The sequence below is a fragment of the Chiloscyllium plagiosum genome, unplaced genomic scaffold, assembly GCF_037043375.1.
Source record: "Chiloscyllium plagiosum isolate Xiang-an unplaced genomic scaffold, Cpla_swu_hap1 HiC_scaffold_3, whole genome shotgun sequence".
NCBI lineage: Eukaryota > Metazoa > Chordata > Chondrichthyes > Orectolobiformes > Hemiscylliidae > Chiloscyllium > Chiloscyllium plagiosum.
The window spans coordinates 28,770,934-28,791,196 of NW_028270141.1; the positions used below are offsets into that span (position 1 = coordinate 28,770,934).

At 40.2% G+C, this 20,263-nt stretch overlaps 1 protein-coding gene across 6 annotated transcripts in view; it reads right to left on the minus strand.

Annotated features, from left to right (window-relative positions):
* The window catches only part of LOC122541842 (testis development-related protein), a 64,731-nt gene that overhangs the window by 17,315 nt on the left and 27,153 nt on the right, over positions 1–20,263 (minus strand). For all 6 annotated transcript variants that reach the window (XM_087978217.1, XM_043678892.2, XM_087978215.1 and 3 more), the window contains one exon: positions 12,584–12,678. In XM_087978217.1, the coding sequence (XP_087834343.1) occupies positions 12,584–12,678 (95 nt within the window). The remainder of the gene's footprint in view (positions 1–12,583; positions 12,679–20,263) is intronic.

A 20,263-nucleotide genomic window follows, 5' to 3' on the forward strand; every position in this document is an offset into this window, starting at 1 on the left:
TGGTCATCTTCAACACTAACAATTCTGTGACATGCAGATGCCGAGATTTGGTTGACACCTCTGCGTTCTTGAACTGTCAGGATTCTGGATGGCCCATGGACTAGCTTTCAATGAACCCACATAATTTAAGGAAATGACTCCAATACCAGGAATTTAACTAGCAAACTTTATCCTGCAGATTAACCATTATATAAAAAAAGCATAAGAAAAGCAAAGCATTAGTAAAGTGATTCCCTCATTACATACAGAATTGGTTAAACAGAATTCAACAAAGCTTTATTTGTCAGTGAATATTGTTAAAATTGACAACCAGCTTCTGTATATATAATGGAAAGTTAATGCTGATGGTATAATAAGAAAGCTTTTTTTTTAACATTTGTGTATCAGTGTTTTGATATCTTTACTATCCAGATAATAAAACAGGAAATACAAATACAGTTAAATGATGCAGAAGATGATGTTAAAAGCTCTGTATGGCCTTTGTTCACAGGGTAATGGAGAAATTGTAGAGCCTACATCAGAGAAACAGTGAATAACCAGCATAAACTAGGAACTAAAAGACAAACTGAGCAGATGGGAGATTAAGACATAAGCATCTGTAAAGCTATACTTACGAGATACAATTTACAAATGACAGAGTCATTGGACAGGACTGACATTAATAAGCAAATGCCTCACAAAATTTTTATCTATTCTTCTGAAGCTCTGTTTTAGCAAAATCTGGCCTCTCCCCTAGTTTTGAGGTGTAAGAGAAGAAAGCATTACATGCACAGCCACTCCCTCTGCTACAGTACTCAGAAAATACCAACAAGAGATGAAGGCTAGTGAGGTTATCACAGCTCCAAGGTCAACAACAGTCAAAACACAACTGATCTCGAGAGAAAAGGGCTTGTTTGATTAATTAGAAATAGATCCAGATTAAAAGCTGTAAAGCTGAGAGCACAAATACAATGGAACTTATATTATTCACCATAATGAAGGTGAGACACCCCATACTTTAGTAGATGAAGGAAACATTAGTTAATCATGGGTTCCCATATTGCACTATTGATTGATTACTGCTTCAGTATTTAATTGCTCTCCCATCTGTCAGACTCAGCCCTCTCCAGCACCAGCCTCCGTTCTTTCTGCTGGCAACAATTGACTGGCACTAGAATAGCTGAACTGCTCGCTTACGTTCCTAAATTGGAGCAGTCCACAACTGAAGCCACCAGAACTGCTACAGACGTAGGAGAGCTGACCAAACCTCTATCCTATCTGTGGGGATGCTTAGTTACAGAGGGGAATGCTTACCCAACACAGAAAATTGTGGATCTAAGTCTCTCTCTATAACTTGAGTGCAAAGATCTAAGTTGAAGCTCCAGTGCGGAACTGAGGAGATGCACATTGAGACATCTGGTGGTCATGAAAGGGACCATGTAAATGTAAATCTTTCTTTCCTGAATTGGTCAGTTCCAGTGTTCTCTCAGCAGTTTATACAGTTTTGATTTTGGCAGCATTTTAGTGTGAAGCCTTTCTGCTTTTATGCAACGCTGTACCAGAGAGGTTGAGGAATATTTGCTGGGCTGAGCTATTAATTCCATCCACATTTGGCTGTGCTGCCTTTATCAATGAAGGACAAAAATCAGTACCGCAAATAGGTCTTACTTACCTGACATGCTTAAGTGATTGTCAAGTTGAACACTGATAACAACGCCAAAGGAGAAAGTAACTTAACTAATCATAGAATCCCTACAATGCAAAAGGAGGCTGTTCAGCCCATTGCATCTGCACCAACCTTCAAAGCCAGCCCCCATCGTATCACTGTAACCCTGCATTTCCCATGGCTAATCCACCTAGCCTGCGCATCCCTGGACACTATAGACAATTTAACATGGTCAATCCACATAGCCTGCACATCTTTGGACTGTAGGAGGAAACCAGAACATCCAGTGGAAACTCACACAGACGTGGCAAGAACATACAAACTCCACACAGACAGTCATCCAAGGCTGGAATTGAACCTGGGTCCCAGCAGTGCTAACCACAGACACTAATGCTGCTCATTATACTTCCAGTAGCACACAGTACCTCCTGAAAGTTGCTAAATTGAATTTCATCTTCAAAACTATAATTCCAAACAAACTTATGTCCAAACTCCTAGACTCAGGACTCTGCTCCGCCCTCTCCAACTGGATCCTCAATTTTCTGACCAGACCACAATCAGCAAGGAAAGGCTACTTCACCTCGTCCACAATAATCTTCAACAATGGTGTCCTGCAAGCTGCATACTCAGTCCCTTAACTGTACTCCATATACACTGTGTGACCAATTTCAGCTCTAACTCCATTTACAAATTTGCTGATGACACCATTGTAGTAGGTCGGATCTCAAACAATGTCAAGACAGTGTACAGGAAAGAGGTAGAGAGCTTAGTGGCATGGTGAGAAGACAGTGATTTCTCCCTCAATGTTAGCGAAGAGGAGTTGGTCATTGAATTCAGGAAGCAGACTAGACCTGACGTACCGATGTCTGAATAGCACGCAAAACAATACCTGTCACTGTGTCTTGGTACATGTGACAATGATAAATCAAATCAAAATCAAAATATCAAATTGGATCAGGAAATACTACTTGCATTTTCTAGACGTGACAGTGAGGAACTTTTTGACAGAATTATCAACCATACTATTACAGGAGACTAATACTCTATGCTAATTGGAAGTATTAGAAAAACATGGAGCAGCTCTTAGAACACTAAAATGACTCCAACCAAAGTTTTGAAAGCTCTCAATCCGGGTCTCACAATGTGGTTTCCCAACAGGTGGAATTTACATCGCAGGTGATGGGATATGACTGTCTGAAGAAGTCTAATATAGCTTGACTTCTTTATACTCAGTGGTCAACCAGGACTGCTCTCCCAAATTACATTGTCATATTCATACCAACATGCATTCAAAGCAATTTTATATTAATGCAGAAGTGACAATATAACTGCATGCTTCAGGACACATGAAAAATTCAATCAGCCTATTTAAAAAACATTTCATTCTATCATTCGAGAATATATTTATTACTTAACAATTCAACAAAGATTTTTCTACTCAACCATTCAACCAGAGGTTCTCTTATGAATTCAAGGTCGTGGGGCAGCTTGAACAAAAACAGTTATTTTGTTAATTGTATTGTTTTTGAAAATTCATAAATCAAAATGTTAGGACCAAGTGGCCTATGAGATTCTTGATTGGGGTTGTTAATGTGGGCCAATTAGGAAAGCCTGGGATGACTAATATAACCAGGAGAGGGCCTGGCTTTGCTGCTCCTCTCCCTTGTAAAATTGCTGTCTCTTGTATGTAGCTGTAAATGTAACTGTTTGTTGTAAACTGTTTTTGTAATTTGTTTAATAAAATAATATAACCAGGAGAGGGCCTGGCTTTGCTGCTCCTCTCCCTTGTAAAATTGCTGTCTCTTGTATGTAGCTATAAATGTAACTGTTTGTTGTAAACTGTTTTTGTAATTTGTTTAATAAAATATAATATAACCAGGAGAGGGATTTGAGGTTTGTCCTCATCCCCCTGTAAACTGGTTGAATGGTAGGGTTTGGGGTCTGGCTTTGCTGCTCCTCTCCCTTATAAAATTGCTGTTGTATACAGCTGTAAATGTTAACTGTTTTTGTAAACTGTTTTGTAATTTGTTTAATAAAATATTATAACCAGGAGAGGGATTTGAGGTTTGTCCTCATTTCCCTGAAAACTGGTTGAATAATGGGATTTGGGGTTTGGCTTTGCCACTCCTCTCCCTTGTAAATTGCTCTTTCACTGTATACAGCTGTTAATGTTAACGTTTGTAAACTGTACTGTTTAATATAATAAAAAGGAAAAATATAAAAAGAAAAAAAAACCAGGAGAAAGGGCCTTCTTGGTTGGCAGTGGTAGTGTCCCAACCCCTTGACTGACAGACCTGGGTTCAAGCCCCGCCTGCTCCAGAGGTGCATAATAACATGTCTGAACAGGTTGATTAGGAAAAGTAGGTTACATTTTATACATATAATATATATACACATACATACAGGTTGACAACCCTTTATTCGAAATCCCGAAATCCAAAAAGTTCCAAAGTCCAAAGGTTTCATTGTGAAGTTTTTTTTCTCATTAACAAGGTTGTTTGGCATGCAAACAGTTAACCCAAGTTGACACCCCATCAATGCGTGTCACTCAGATGCGACGTGGTGGGGGGGTGCCCCAGCAATGGCAGGCCTCGATTCTATCTCAGGGCCCGTTTTACTGAGTGAGTCTGCTCCTCTGGTAAGATTTTTTAACATTTCACCATAAAACTGTGAATATTCTGAAATCTGAAAATTCTGAATTCCGAAAACCAGCTAGTCCCGAGCATTTCAGATAAAGGATTGTGTCCTGTATATATAAAACCAGGATATTCGAACCTCTTCAGCTGAGGACTGATTCTGAGCTAGCTGGCCATAGCCATTGTACTGTGCACTGGTAAGGGCTGACTTGGTGATGGGACCCGGCCTCTGTGCAGTTATTTCATCGAACATCAGGCTTACTGGCTTTTGTTTTTATAGAGGAGCACTGTCGATATAGCCCGAAACGTTGATTTTCCTGCTCCTCAGATGCTGCCTGACCTGCTGCGCATTTCCAGCATCACTCTAATCTAGATGCTGATTTCCAGCATTTGCAGTCCTCACTTTTGCCTATATGTGCGAATGTCAGGAATCAAACTGAAATTCTCACTCTGGCTTGCAGCATTATTGAATTGTTTCCGGATGTCACTACAACATCGATCATATTAAATGAGAAACTTAAACTTCTAAACAGAAAATGTTGCTGTTGGCCATGTCTTATGATCTTATTCTGGTCAAATTATTGGTGGAAAGCATTTTATCCATTTGGTGCGAAAACAGACTTCCAGCCAGTGAACGTGACAATGAAAGACCAGGCATGCTAAACATTCTGCACCGACTGCCACTGATTTTGACTTTGCATTGATGAATATTGTCGATGTATTTGGAAATTCACGTTGCCAGATTTAGCAAGGAGGTCTTGCCCAAAACATTGATTCTCCTGCTCCTCGGATAGTGCCTGACCTGCTGTGCTTTTCCAGCACCACTCTCGACTCTGATCTCCGGCATCTGAGTCCTCACTTTCTTCTGGTTGATTTGAACCTTTAGAGGACACTGGCTTAAACCTCACTGGATAGCTGTGTCTAATTCTGGCCACCAAACTTTAGAAACGACATAAAGGGTTTAAGGAGAATGCAGAAAAGTTCTATGAGAATGCAGTTACACAGATGGATTGGAGAAACTGGAGTTAGTGACTTTAAAGAAGAGATGGTTGAGAGGAGAACTGATTGAGTGTTCAAAATCACGAGAGATCAACACAATCAATGGAAACCATTCCTATTGACTAGTAAGTTTAATAAACAAATCTTCTCTTAACAGCAATATGGACTTACCCAACATCAAGTGGATTGCAGCAGTTCAGGAAGAGATCTCAGCATAACCTTCTCAAAAGCAACTCATGATGAGCAATTAACACTGGCCCAACTGGCCCAACCAACCAATCCCACAAATGAAAGAAAAGAAACAAAGGCACAGATTTAAAATAATTGACTAAAGAATCATAGGCAACATAAAAAAAAACAGTTAAGTGTTTATAATCTCCAGAGACAAGTGGAGACAAATTCAGACGTAGCTTTTTAAAGTGAATTGCGTGCGTATCTGAAGAGAAAAACACTTACAGGGCTCTGAGGCAAGGGTCGAGGAGTAGGCGGAGCTAAATTGCTGCTGGAGAGGGTCACATGATCCAATGGGCCCAATAGGATTAAAAAATGCTCAGTGGTTAGAAAATTGTGATACTCGCACAATGTGCACATTAGGAGCACAGGCTCGGTTTGGGGCCAATTTAATCCTCACCTGCTTAACAGGAAGCTACCTGGATCAGGAGAAACACTGGTTTCACTGTGTGTCACTTGATTTCACTCTGCACTCCTCTTTTACACATGAGGAACAGAAGAGGGTAACTAGGAGGGTAACTGCCAATATCCATGTCAGACATTCAAGCCCAAGAGGGTGGCACAGTGGCTCAGTGGTTAGCATTGCTGCCTCACAGTGCCAGGGACCTGTGTGATTCCAGCCTCGGGTGACTGTCTGTGTGGAGTCCACACATTCTCCCCTTGTCTGCATGGGCTTCCTTCGGCTTCTCCAGTTTCCTCCCACAATCCAAAGATGTGCAGGTTAGGTGAATTGGCCATGTTAAATTGCCCCAGTGTTCAAGGATGTGTAGGTTTAGTGCATTAGTCAGGGGTAAATGTAGGAAAACGGGTCTGGATGGGTTTCTCTTCGGAGGGTCGGAGTGCACTTGTTGGACTGAAGGGCCTGTTTCCAAACTGTAGGGACTCTATTCTATAAGCTTCCAGTGCATCAGAATGAATACTTATGGATTGCTTGTGAGGGGGCAGAGTCTTGGTGAGGTTTTCCAGGGTTTGATTAAAAGTTGCATTATGGTCAATGGAAAGAGTATAAAACGAGCATTCTAGCCAATGTCGAAGATTTCCCACACAGCAAAAGAAGGCAAAATTACTCTTGCAATTTCAGAGCTTAAAATAATTGTAATCTATAAATAACAAACTTCCAAAAGATCCTCACACAGACTTAGAGATAGTGATGTACCGCATGGAAACAGACCCTTTGGACCAAATCGTCCATGCCGACCAGATATCCTAAATTAATCTAGTCCCATTTGCCAATCTTCCTATTCATATACCCATGCTGTAATTGTACCAGCCTCCACCACTTCCTCTGGCAGCTTATTCCATACATACACCATCCTTTGCGGGAAAAAGTTGCCCCTTAGGTCCCTTTCAAATCTTTCCCCTCTCACTCTAAACCTAGAATTCTACTCATCTTGGTTACAGAGCAGTACGTAACTGGGAATGATTTGTTCTGGACTGATATATGGACATGGACTGGATTGGACTCAGCATTAGTGCCAATAATTCAAGCACAATTATTACTTCTAAAGTACAACAGGCTTATGAGCATGTCTGAATGCTAGTCCCTGAAGATATGTCAAATCCAAGCTGAAAAGATGATGGAACAGATGTGTAAAACTGTGAAGGAACTTTTTTTTTGTTTTTCTAGCTTTTTCTCCTGCCTGTTAAGGAAGGTCTATGAAGCTCACCATTAACAACCAAATGAGGAAGATCTTCCATTTCCCATAGAAAGGACTTGAATACAGGAGTACAAGAGTGGAGAAGTCTTGCTTCAATTGTATAGGAGCGTGTTACATGGGAATTATTATGTGTAGTTTTGGTCTCTATCTCATTAAAGCTACTATTGCCATACAGCAAGAGTAACAAAAGGTTTACCAGACTTGTTCCTGGGATGGAGGAACTGTCTGATGAAGAGAGATTGGGAAAACTGGTGCTGCATTCGTAGATTTTCCAAGAATGAGGGATGATCTCATTGAAACCTACAAAATACTTAAGGTATAGACAGGGTAGATGTTGGATTGAGTGAAACCAGGCAATGCAATTAAAAAAATACAAGTGGGTACCACCAATATTCCCTCTACATTGTTTTGTACATGCTGATTGATAGGTCACTGCACTGATGTCTGGTTTTGGAATTCATTGTGTGCACAAACCATTGTGTGCCAAAGAAAAGCTAGAGGGAGTACTGAATACCACTTGGTTCTGAGATATGGAGAAATTATTCTACTCAGAGGGTTGTGAGCGTTTGGAATTGTCTACCCCAGAAGGCTGTGGAGACTCAGTCTTTGATTATATTTAAGGTAGAGGTTGATAGGTTGCTGATTACCATTGGCATGCAAATGTATGGAGATGGGGTGAATAAAAGGTATTGAAGTGTCCATTCATCCATGACCATATTGAATGGTGAGGAAGTCTGATGAGCTGAATGGGTTTAGATCAGAGTGGTGCTGGAAAAGCACAGCAGGTCAGGCAGCATCCAAGGAGCAGGAAAATCGATGTTTCGGGCAAAAGCCCTTCATCAGGAATAGAGGCAGGAAGCCTCCAGATTCCTGTGCCTAGGCATCAAGAATCACCAAGCCTGAAAACACCGAGGTAAAGTAGTCTTCCTCGGACTGTTTCCTTCTATGCAGTCCATCCAGCTAATTCATTGTAGTGTAGAAATTGGGTTTCAGCAACTCAATACTCAATATGCTGTGGTGCTGCATTATACATGAGCCAGTGGGCCAGTCCAATCAATTTTGCTGGCCATCAGCAAGTTAAACACAACTTCATTTCATTATACAAATTGTACAGTTATATTAGTAAATATTAATACAAATGTTACTGTCTCAGAACTCCAAAGTAGCACTTGGGTAATTTCCTGAAACCACTTGGACAATGAAGTACTATCTTGTTATCAGTTTAGGGCATAATTCAAAATAGTTTCCATTCATAAAAGCTTGACATTGCAATATAAAGGAAATTGTTTGGTTTTCATGAAGAAAACTGGTACTTCAGCAAGATGTGCAGAAAAGGAGGACTGGATAACTTAGAAATCTTAGGCTCTGGAAGATACACCTCTATAGCTAGGATATAGTCAGACTGGCATAGGACTGGTCATCAAGGGTTGAGCTACAGATGTCATACATATTAGCCAATGTTCCATTATGCACTTAATTAAGGAGTACTACAAGTGCAACTAGTGGACTTGTCCTCAGTTATCACCAGACCTTCTTGCAAGATGCCAGGTACATTCATGGTAGCGGTGGACAAGTCCAATATATTGATGTGTGCAACCTTGTATGAAAGCATTTAACAGATATTCAGTTCACCAAGAAGCATGTTGCAACTCCAAGGAACACCTGTTACACAGCTTCAAATGGCTTTGTGCGTGGGAAATCATGTCTCACAAACTTGATTGAGTTTTTTGAAGAAGTAACAAAGAAGATTGATCAAGGCAGAGCAGCAGATGTGATCTATATGGACTTCAGTAAGGCGTTCGATAAGGTCCCCCTGTTTAGCAAGGTTAGATCTCATGGAATAAAGGGAGAACTAGCCATTTGGATAAAGAACTGGCTCAAAGGTAGAAGACAGAGGGTGGTGGTGGAGGGTTGTTTTTCAGACTGGAGGCCTGTGACCAATGGTGTGCCACAAGGATCGGTACTGGGTCCTTTAATTTTTGTCATTTACATAAATTATTTAGATGCGAGCATAAGAGGTACAGTTAGTAAGTTTGCAGATGACATCAAAATTGGAGGTGTAATGGACCGCAAAGAGGGTTACCTCAGATTACAACAGGATCTGGACCTGATGTGCCAATGGGCTGAGAAGTGGCAGATGGAGTTTAATTCAGATAAATGCAAGTATTGAGTACAGGAGTTAGGAGGTCATGTTGCGGCTTTACAGGACATTGCTTAGGCCACTGTTGGAATATTGCATGCAATTCTGGTCTCCATCCTATCAGAAAGATGTTGTGAAACTTGAAAGGGTTCAGAAAAGATTTACAAGGATGTTGCCAGGGTTGGAGGATTTGAGGTATAGGGAGAGGCTGAACAGGCTGGGGCTGTTTTCCTTGGAGTGTTGGAGGCTGAGGGGTGACCTTATAGAGGTTTACAAAATTATGAGGGGCATGGATAGGATAAATAGACAAAGTCTTTTCTCTGTGGTCAGGGAGTCCAGAACTAGAGGGCATAGGTTTAGGGTGAGAGGGGAAAGATATAAAAGAGACCTAAGGGGCAACTTTTTCACACAGAGGGTGGTACATGTATGGAATGAGCTGTCAGAGGATGTGGTGGAGGCTGGTACAATTGCAACATTTAAGAGGCATTTGGATGGGTATGTGAATAGGAAGGGTTTGAAGGGATATGGGCCGGGTGCTGGCAGGTGGGACTAGATTGGGTTGGGATATCTGGTCAGCATGGACAGGTTGGACCGAAGGGTCTGTTTCCAAACTGTACATCTCTATGGCGCTATGGCTCCTGTGTCAAAACTTCCAAGATCAGTGGAACTTCCACTTGGAAATATTATTCTGCTGCTATAAAGTGTCAAATATGGATCAAATGTAGCACTCTTTTTGAGTCAGGTAGTTGTGCATTCATTTCCCACTTAAAATTGGAACAAATAATTCAGTTGGGCTTTATGGTGAAACACCGAGAAGGAATTTTCCTTAACCATCCTGGAATAAGACTTGAACCCAGAGCATCTGACTTTAGGTGACAGCCTTGGTTTCTATATTAACTTCATCATACCTTCACTTACTGTGAAATGTGACCAACGCAATGGGTTTGAGAGTGAAATATTAAATTCCGAAGTCCCAGGAGAGATCTATTTCTGATTAAATATAAAACCTAGCAGTAAGTAGTATCATGATAAGAGACAACAACTATTGAATTTGTTTCTGGATTAGTGGTACTGGAAGAACACAGCAGTTCAGGCAGCATCCAAGGAACTCCTTGGATGCTGCCTGAACTGCTGTGCTCTTCCAGCACCACTAATCCAGAATCTGGTTTCCAGCATCTGCAGTCATTGTTTTTACCTCTACTATTGAATTTGTGACTATCTAGATAGAAAGGTGCCACTCCAAAATCCTGATATTGCAAATGGTCCAATTCCCAGTATTTCAGACAGATTCATTTGGGTGGGGAAAGAGTGGAGATATGCACCATCACTACAGTTTCTGGATTTCGATGTTTTTACTGAAGTTCAGTATAACTTGGTTACAAATCATGACCTGAATGCTCACATTGGTTACCACCAGATTATAAGAAGCTTTCCACTTTAGAACTGAAGTTTAGTACTGTAAAGGAGACCTGAAAGTTGTTATCCATGTGGAAACTTTTGCTTTTTTGGTATAAGTGAAGGAAACCATTTACAACCAACAGCACAGGATGAAGCAAATATATAACTGTGTGGACATCTGTCGGAAAATTATATTGATATTCACATATTTTGAGATATTGATAAATCTCATACTAGAAATCTGTGGACTAAGAAAATGATAATGATAACATTTCAGGAAATTTGAAGTTTAATCAGCACTTTATCCAAATATATATGAAAATTTTAAATAGCATGATCTGGACAACAATAACAGTTACAATCTGCTTCAGTCACTATGAACGTGTATAGAATTCTAAAATATCCATGTCATTTTTTTATTATGTAAGCTTACATGTTAAACACAAGTATGAAAATTTATGACTTCAGCATGGTTGAGTAACTAAAAATTATGAAAGGTTGTATGGGTCAGACATAAGTACAGCACCATCCTTTGTGATTCTATACAAAATTTTATTATGTACTGCAATTAATTCAAAGTGTTGGTAGAGTTTAACATTTTTATTATGTATGGCAATTATAGTTGGGGCAGCATGGTGGCTCAGTGGTTAGCACTGTTGCCTCACAGTTCCAGGGACCCGAGTTTGATTCCAGTCTCGGGTGATTGTCTGTGTGGAATTTGCACACTCTCCCCATGTCTGTATGTGTTTCCTCTGGGTGCTCTGGTTTCCTCTGGGTGCTCCAGTTTCCTCCCACAGTCCAAAGATGTGCAGATTAGGTGAATTAACTGTGCTAAATTGCCCATGGTGTTCAGGGATGTGTAGGTTAGGTGCATTAGTTGGTAGTAAAATATAGGGTAGGAGGAATGGGGCTGGGTGGGTTACTCTTCGGAGGGTCGGTGTGGACTTGTTGGGCTAAAGGGCCTGTTTCCATACTGTATGGAATTCTATGACTCAAAACGTCAACATAATAAATGTTATTGATCAGCTTGCAATTTTGATAGGGTGATGAGGGCAATATTGTTCTGCATTTAATAGCTATTTTCAGAAAGTTTCAGGGTGACGGAGGAAGATCAATGTGACTAGCATTATGGCTACAGTCAGGATATTTGATTTCCAGGTGGTATTCAGTATGGCTGGTGTTATTGGTGAGCAATATTTTGGAGGAGGAGATGGATCCGTAGCGTTGGAATTATTTATGGGTGATGCTAAGGTTTGTTCAAAGTAGTAGTCACAGGCTTGAATCAACAGACAGGGAAACACTAATATAGGAGAATAAAAATATGTTGCTATGACATTCAAAATTCCCCTTGGGTCTCTCCATATCTCAAGGTGTGAAGTTTCATAATTGCAGGCACTGGCTGCTAACTGTAACTTCATAACAAGAAAAGAAAATCAGAGAAAATGGATACAATAAGAATTTGGTATAAATGGAGAGAAATGCAGTCACAAAGTTGTAAAGGATCAGGGATGATCAGAATTGAGATCTGGAGCTAGAGATGGGGAATATTATTAATTTGTATCTGCAAATGAGAGTTCCTTTACTTTTTATTTCAAGATGTTGTAATTATTTTCTATATTTAAATAAATGATGAAACTCTCTCACCTACAGATACTAATCATTTGTCTCCCCATCGCTAGCTCCAGTTCTCAATTTTTATCATCCCTAATCCTTTCCAACTTTGTTACTGCATTGCTCTCTTTTCGTAGCAAATTCTTATTGTATCCATTTTCTCCGATTTGCTGAAATTAATGATAACTATTTTAATTAATTCATTTAATCGTTTAGAAAACCATAATTGTTTTCAATCCCCACCTGAAATGGTGAAACTACTTACCATTTAGGTTCACTGTCAGTCAGCAGTTTGTGCTCATCATCTTTGTTGAAAAGTGAGGTGACTTCTTTCCAACCTTTTAGACTTGCTCCTTGAACCTAAATGAAGGAAAAAATTTATTAATGCAGTTATGACTTGTACACAAAAATGTGTGAGGACAGAAATCATGCCTGGATTCTATTGATGGACTCTGTTGATAAATGCAGTGTCTAGCATGGAACAGTCACACAGATCAAAGTAGCCCCTGTGTTGAGTTGACTCCTGCTCTGGGTTGTAAGCTGACTTCAGCCTGATCAACAGTAAAGATGTTGGAATTGATGGTTTTGGAAGGAAGTCAAAATATTCTCATGTTCCTGCTCCTCAATACTAACTACTGAATCATTCTAGAATAAACATGAGGTGCACTGGTTGGATAAGCTTCAGGAGAGAGCCTAAACCCCTGGCTCATCTGGGCTATAAGTAACTCCATTCTTACACAAGACGCTTGACAATGCTATGGTTTTAGGAGGTGTATTTTTTTTAATGAAGGTTAAGATCAAGCAGTCTGCTTCAAAGCCCATAAAGTAAACAAGTTGAGGCCTTGGGGTTCTTTTCCAAATTTGGAACAATAGAAGTAGCCTGAATGGGTGGGGTCACATTCCCACAGAAACAGGTTTTTTAGTTTTAGTCTTTCAGTAGCTGTTGCTGGGGTTTTGAAGCTGGATTAGGAAGCTACAGTACACCTCCCCCTGCTACTTTTTCACTGTTTTGTCTTGAGGTGAATCCTCCTCAACTGGAGAATTGCAATGTGAGACAACCTATTTTACTGAATTTGCCTTTGCCAAGTGTTTATTTTTTAAAGTCTTCACAAGATGAGGGCATTGCTGACAAGGGCAGCACTTATTTGCCCAGAGGGCAGTTAAGTGTCAACCACACTGCTGTGGGTCTGGAGTCACATGTAGTCCAACTCGGTAAAGACAGAAGTTTCCTTCCCTAAAGGACAGTAGTAAACCAAATGGATTTTTCCAACAATCAGCAATGGATTCATGGTCATTGTTGGTCTCCTATTTCCAGAATTTTATTGAATTCAAATTCCACCACCTGCCATGGCAGGATTTGAATCTCGGCCCCCAGAACTTTAACCGGGTCTCTGGATTTAAAAGTCCAGTGATGATATCCCTAGGCCATGTCTTTATGAGATGTTGCTATATTGGAACAGTCACTGTTTAGTAGTTAAACAATCTACAATTCTGTTAACTTGTTCAATAGCCTTAAGTTATTCCAATTTCTCCTTTCTTTTGCTGTATTTTAACTATAGCGTCTGAAGAAAGTGTGTTTTTCTTCAAGAATGGTAGTTTGACCAATCTAATTGCATGTGGAATGCTAAGCCGGGCATTTGTCTTTGAAATAAAAAACATTAGGGTCAAGACTGCCTTCTTAATATATTTTGAGAGGGTTTGGTCTGGTCCAGAACAACTTTGACTCTCTGACGAGACCTAGCAAGATAGAAATACAGATGTAAAAGTTGTTATGCTAGCGGAAGGAGGGAGAAGGCAGAAAGGGAAAAAGATCTACAAGAAAAAAGATTAAATACCAAAATATTTATGATGAAGAGTGGTAATGGATATAACGAAGAAATAAGAAAATGTGAATTTCCCACAACGACTCCATTCTATTCTCCTGGTTTCAGAGTTCCCATCATATCTTCCAATGCTGCCACCTTTCATCCCTCTGCTTTTAAAATGTTCTCCTTTTCCCTCAGCTGAGGTTTCCCCACTTGGCATATTTGAATAGACCTTCCAACATGTCCAAGTGACCTCATGCTTCTCTGCTTTTACCCTTACCCCTCTCAAAACCACAAGGGTCCCTATTGTCTTCAACTTCAACTCCACTCACCTCTACATTTAATGGCTTATCCTTCACCCTTTCCATCAGCATGATGACACACTAATCACATTGTCCCCTTTCAGCATTCCCTATGGTCTGTCCCCTTTGCAACACCCCAGTCCAGAAGATCAGAAGACTATATAAAAAAAACCAGACTAGGTCATTTGGTTCCTTAGGCCCACTCTGCCATTCGATCAGATCATGGCTGACCTAGCATTTCTCACTTCCACTTTCTTGCCTTTTCCCCATAACCCTAGATACCCCAACTGATCAAGGATATACCTCAACTTTAAATATACATAAGGTTCCTGCCCTCACCACAACTCTCTGTGGTAAGGAGTTCCAAACACTCTCACCTCTCAGAAGAAATTCCTCATCTCAGTTTTAAATTGGCAGTCCCTAAAAATGTGAAGTGCTGAGCTTTCCCTCATTGTAGGAGTCACCAGGAGAAAGTGGTCATGAGCATCTGAGGATACTTGGCAGCTAAACAAATATGTTGTTTCTCTTTGCTGCAAAATTCAAATCCAGGGAACAGATGAAAATAGAACAAAAGCAAAGTGCTGGAAATACTCAACAGGTATAATAACATAAAAATAGTGATACTGTTTGTCAGCAAGGGAGTACATAACAAAATCTTACTGAAAAAGAGTATTCAATCACAATATTAAAACATTCAGAATTATTTACATGCAGAATTATACCACATTACCGCATTTCAGAACACTTTTTTATTGCACTGTGAATCAGAGATTCAACATGTACACACTGGATGTGAGTCCTCTGAAGGCTGTAAGCTTAACAAATTTGATTCTATAATTGTCAATGAACAATGTGAAGCCTGAACCAGGAAAATACAAGATAGAGGAACAAATCCAATGTCAGAGTTGCCACAGAAAGTGAAAAAAAGAGAATAAAGATTGAACTGAGAGCGAGAGATAGGAGACAGACATTTGTGCAAATTTTTTTTAAAGTCTTTAAGAAAAATTAAAATCTGAAGAAATGAAATTCTATATTCAAAAGCATTCATTTTCAGAACCAAAGTAGTTGTTGGTAGTAATTAAAATTTACCACACTCTTAAAGGCTGCACTACAATTGGCTACACCCAATTATTTCTGGTGGAGTCTGGATAGTGAGAGGGGTTGGTTTAGCTTAAGTTGTTAGGTGATTGGCTTGTGATACAGAATTTACACACTAACTGAGGTTACCATGAAGAACTGCCCTTCACAACTTCTACCTTGCCTGAGAACGGTGATCCTCAGGTTAAACCACCACCAGTTGCCTATCCCTAATGAGAAAACAGCTCTATGGTCTGTTAAAACCATAGCAACTTAATCTTTATTGCTTTTAAACAAAAAAAAATGGTAGATACTGAAAATCTGAGTCAAAATCAGAAAAACAGACCTTTCTGAAAGAGGGTCACCAGACCTGAAACGTTATCTCAGCTTTCTCTCTACAGATGCCACCAGACCTGCTACGTTCTCCAGCAATTTCTGTTTTGGTTGCAGTTACTATTATTTGACAACTATGGGGGAAGCAGGGCAATGTGGACAGCATCTTTCTGATTCCCACAGTCAACTGTACATGGGTGGTTTGCACGATGCTGCCCAATTCTCATGAAAGGCAGTGAATGCTGTCAGATGCACTATTAATTCTACTGCAAAATCTGGGCCATTATCTTTGTTTATAATGTCTAACTTGAAGCTTGAAGAGAACATTGAAAAACATCCAAACTCCATCTTTCTGTTACAACAGAGCCCACAGAGAAAACAAAAATGCCTCAGTAGCCATAACAGATAAAACGTCATTCATACTCAGGTGAACTAAATGCTGTTTTACAAAAATATATACCACTCCTGCACTGGATTATTATGTAAACAATTTGAGCTTTGTCCTCAGCATTTGTGTAATGAATTGAGCCTTCAGTGTGTTCATGCCTTGTAGCACATTCTTAGTTTTTTTCACATTATGGAGTAAGGTGATTGGTTTGGAACTAATCTGTCGTTTTACCTTAAAAGTGACCATGTATCTTTAAGCTGATGCAAAGATTTGTAAGGAGTATATAACAGACTCAACTATAATGTAGTAAGATAACGTTAAATAACGTATCTATCGATTTTAGTGTCTTTTCATTCTTAACAGCTCATTTTAATAGTACTGTAGCAGCTTTGTAACTGTGAAATCACATTATCTCCAACAGCATGCAAATATTTCTGTTAGTAAGCTGGCCAAGGTCTATTGATTGTAAGCTGGATCTGGGCGATGAAGGACAAAGGTGGGAGACAGCGAAGGTCACAGTTACAGAAAAAAACATCAGCGAGGGAGAAAAGGAATGAAATCACAATCAGACAAGGTCCCGATTGTTGTAATTCAACCTCCCACCTGCTATATTAGGCCAACCACACCTTACTTGTGGCCTTCCCGTGATGGATTGCCTCACCTCCAGTTGGCAAGTCTCCACAAGACTGCAGCTGAGATCAAGATTGGAATTTGAATCCCCAAGCAGGAAAACGGCCCAGTGTGCAGGAGGCCCATCTGGTGGCGTCCTTAGGAGGTCCAGCCAATTTTCAATGGCTGGGCCTCAATAACATGTCACTAGCCGACAGTAACCAGAACGCCTGGAAATTTGGCAGAAAGTCAATCAGCTGGAGAGCAGACGCAGACACTGAGTAAAGTGTAGTTCTGCCGTGGTCAGCAGCAAGGGACAAAAAGTTGTGAGAGTGCGTGTGTGTGTCAAATCTCATTACACTGCCTGTTGTGGCTCTTCCTCATCTTGGCCCCATAAAGGAAATCTTTAATCAATAACTAGTAGTCTTATCAGATTATTGCTGTGAGCACCCCATTCACGCTCTGGTTTATGATTGTACTATGGTCCTACTGAAGTAAAAGGACATCTACACAGATTAACTTGTCACAAAAGTGTGTCATACTCCTGAAATTTCAGGCATTTTCAAATTGCTGTAGATCAGGGACAGAACAGTTTTTTAAAAAATTCAGTCTTGAAATGCAAGTGGCACCGGCAAGGCCAGCAGTTATTACACATCTCATGGTGGTTAGCCATCTTCTTGGATGTTTACTAGGGTACAGCAAATGTTTAACAGGACGTTGCCTAGTATGGGGGATTTTAGCCATGAAGAGAGCTTGAATAGATGGAGTTTGTTTTCAATGGAACACAGGAGTTCGACAGGCGATCTGTTGGAAGTTTATACGATTGTGAATGGCATGGATAGAGTGAAAGTATGAGACATTTTCCCCAAGGTGGAGGGGTCAATTACTAGGGGAGACAAGGGGTGGCGGACTTTAAAAGAGACTCGCGAGGCAGGTTTCTCACACAAAGGGTAGTGAGTGCCTGGAATGCGCTGGCAGAGGTGGTGGTGGAAGCAGACAACAGCAGCATTCAAGAAATACCTGGACTAATACATGAATAGGAAGGGAGCAGAGGTGTACAGATCCTGTAAGTAAAAACAATTTTAGTATGGAAGGGCAAAACGTGTCTGTGCAGGCTTAGAGGGCTGAAGGGTCTGTTCTTGTGCTGTATTGTTCTTTGTTCTCGACTGCATCGATGTGGTGTAAGGATGCCACAGTGCTGTTAGCAAGGCAGTTCCAAAACTTTCACCCAAGCTATCATGGAGGAACAGCAATAAAGTTGCAGGTCAGGATGTTATGCAACTTCAAGGGGACTTTGCAGCTGGTGATGCTACCATGTAACTGCTGTCTTTGTCCATCTTTATCTGCCTGCTCCACATTTTTCTATCAGATTGTAACAATTGGTATTTCCTTGCTGCAGTTATCCAAATTCAACATGGATAGAGGGTAATCATTGTTCATTTACTGCAACATTGTCGAGATGTATAACTAATTCCTCTTTGATTTTCAACCTAAAATAGTCCTGTGTTGGTGGGAAAAGAACGGCATCTGATCAGGTGCTTGACTTTCCTCCCTTAAAGAGATTAATGGACAATTGACTGGTTAAAGTGTCACAACGGTGAAGGAGCTTTGGACTTTGCCCTGTTTTCATTTGGTAATACAAAAATTTGGAGCAAAGTGTCAAAACGGATACCTTGTCAATTGCTAAACAAAAAAAGAACTGTAGACACTCTAAATCAGTTACCAAAACAGAAATAGCTGGAAAAACTCAGCAGGTCTGGCAGCATCTGTGGAGAGGAAGCAAGGTTAACGTTTCAGATCCAGTGGCCCTTCTCCAGAATATAGCTAGGAAACTGTGTGTGTGTTGGTGAGGAGGAGGAAAAGTGTCCAACAATTGGTGGAGATGGAGCCACAGGAGGGAGGAAGGAAGGGAAGGGGGGAGAGACAGAGAGGCAGTTGGGCAGACAAAGGAGTGGGTAAAGGTCAGCCTGGGAGAATGAATAGCTGTAAATACCAGATGCAAAGCCGTGATTTCAATTTTCTCATACTTCACAAACATTGATCAATCTGTTCTTATTCTTGCAATATATCTAATGCACACTGAAACAATTTATAAATGATGCACAGGACCTGATCTGTCTGCATCACTTCAATTTCCTAATTTGCAACGTGGCATTTCATTTAAGCTACGATATTAATTGAAATGCAGACAGCATTGCTCTAGCCTTGAAGGGAGAGCAAGAAAATGCTCTCAATATGTGCCATCCCATTATTTAAGAACTATTTCACCTGCTAAAATGCAAGGTAAGATTAGAAAGATAGGATCAGTGATAGACCGATACCCCATAAATTGTGTGGAGGCTGCAACCTAGTCCAGGTACTGCTGGAACTCCTTGGGTAAAATGTTGAGAATTAAGACAGTTAACAAGGTCACAAAAACAGAAATTGCTAGAAAAACTCACTTAGTCTGGCAGCATCTGTGGAGAGAATGCCAAGCCATTTTCTCAGGAAGGGAAGAGCAGTAAACAATCAGTAGAGATGGAGCCCTGAGAGAAAAGCCATCATTTCCACCACTCTACATTTTTTTGGAACTTTGCAGATCCCAATGGGTTCATGCACTTCTTACACTCAAGAATGCCTTTTCACAAAGCAGAGGAAATTTTATCGACACCAAAGGTGTGATGGTACCAGATCCAAATGCGTAACTTAACTCTCCAATAGGAGACTACAATGAAATATTCCTTCAGCCCTCACCCCATAATGCGCCCCATACCTACCCCTTGTAGCTCACCCACCCACTTTCAACTATATGACTAAAAGGAAAAAGATTATATTACACCAGATTATCAAACAGTGGAGCATATCCTACTCCTGCTTGGAAGACCTATGTTACAATTTGGCACTGGAAATGAAGCCAATGTTGCTAATTTTTCTCTAAAATCTTTTCAATGATTTGCTTGATATTGGAACAAGTGAGTTTATCTACTAGGAATAGTATAAATAATTGAAGGGAAATACAACGACCTGCAGGAACCAAAGCAATTTGAAACTCTAAGATTGGCAAGTTAATCCAAACTTTTATGTCACATGAATGAATATTTTGAATTCCTATAGAGATGATATCTAAAAGAAGCATTAGATTAGACTTTTAGAAAGACTTATTGATCAAAGTACAGAAAAACTAAAGCCAAATTCCTCTAGTGCAGGGAACAGATATAATGTGGCTTGTCTGATGGCCCACAAGGAGTTAGTGAGAATCTTTTATTTAGGGAAGTAAGAAAATTAAGATTAGGGGAGACCCATTGACCTGATGACCATTTCACTCTCTCCATTAAAACAGTACACATTATACTTTCTCTATCCTGGCACTTCAACTTTGATGTCATGATGTGGAGAAAAGTGAACTGTTGATTTTGAAAAGAGCAGTCCTCAAAACCATGTCACCAGTCAGA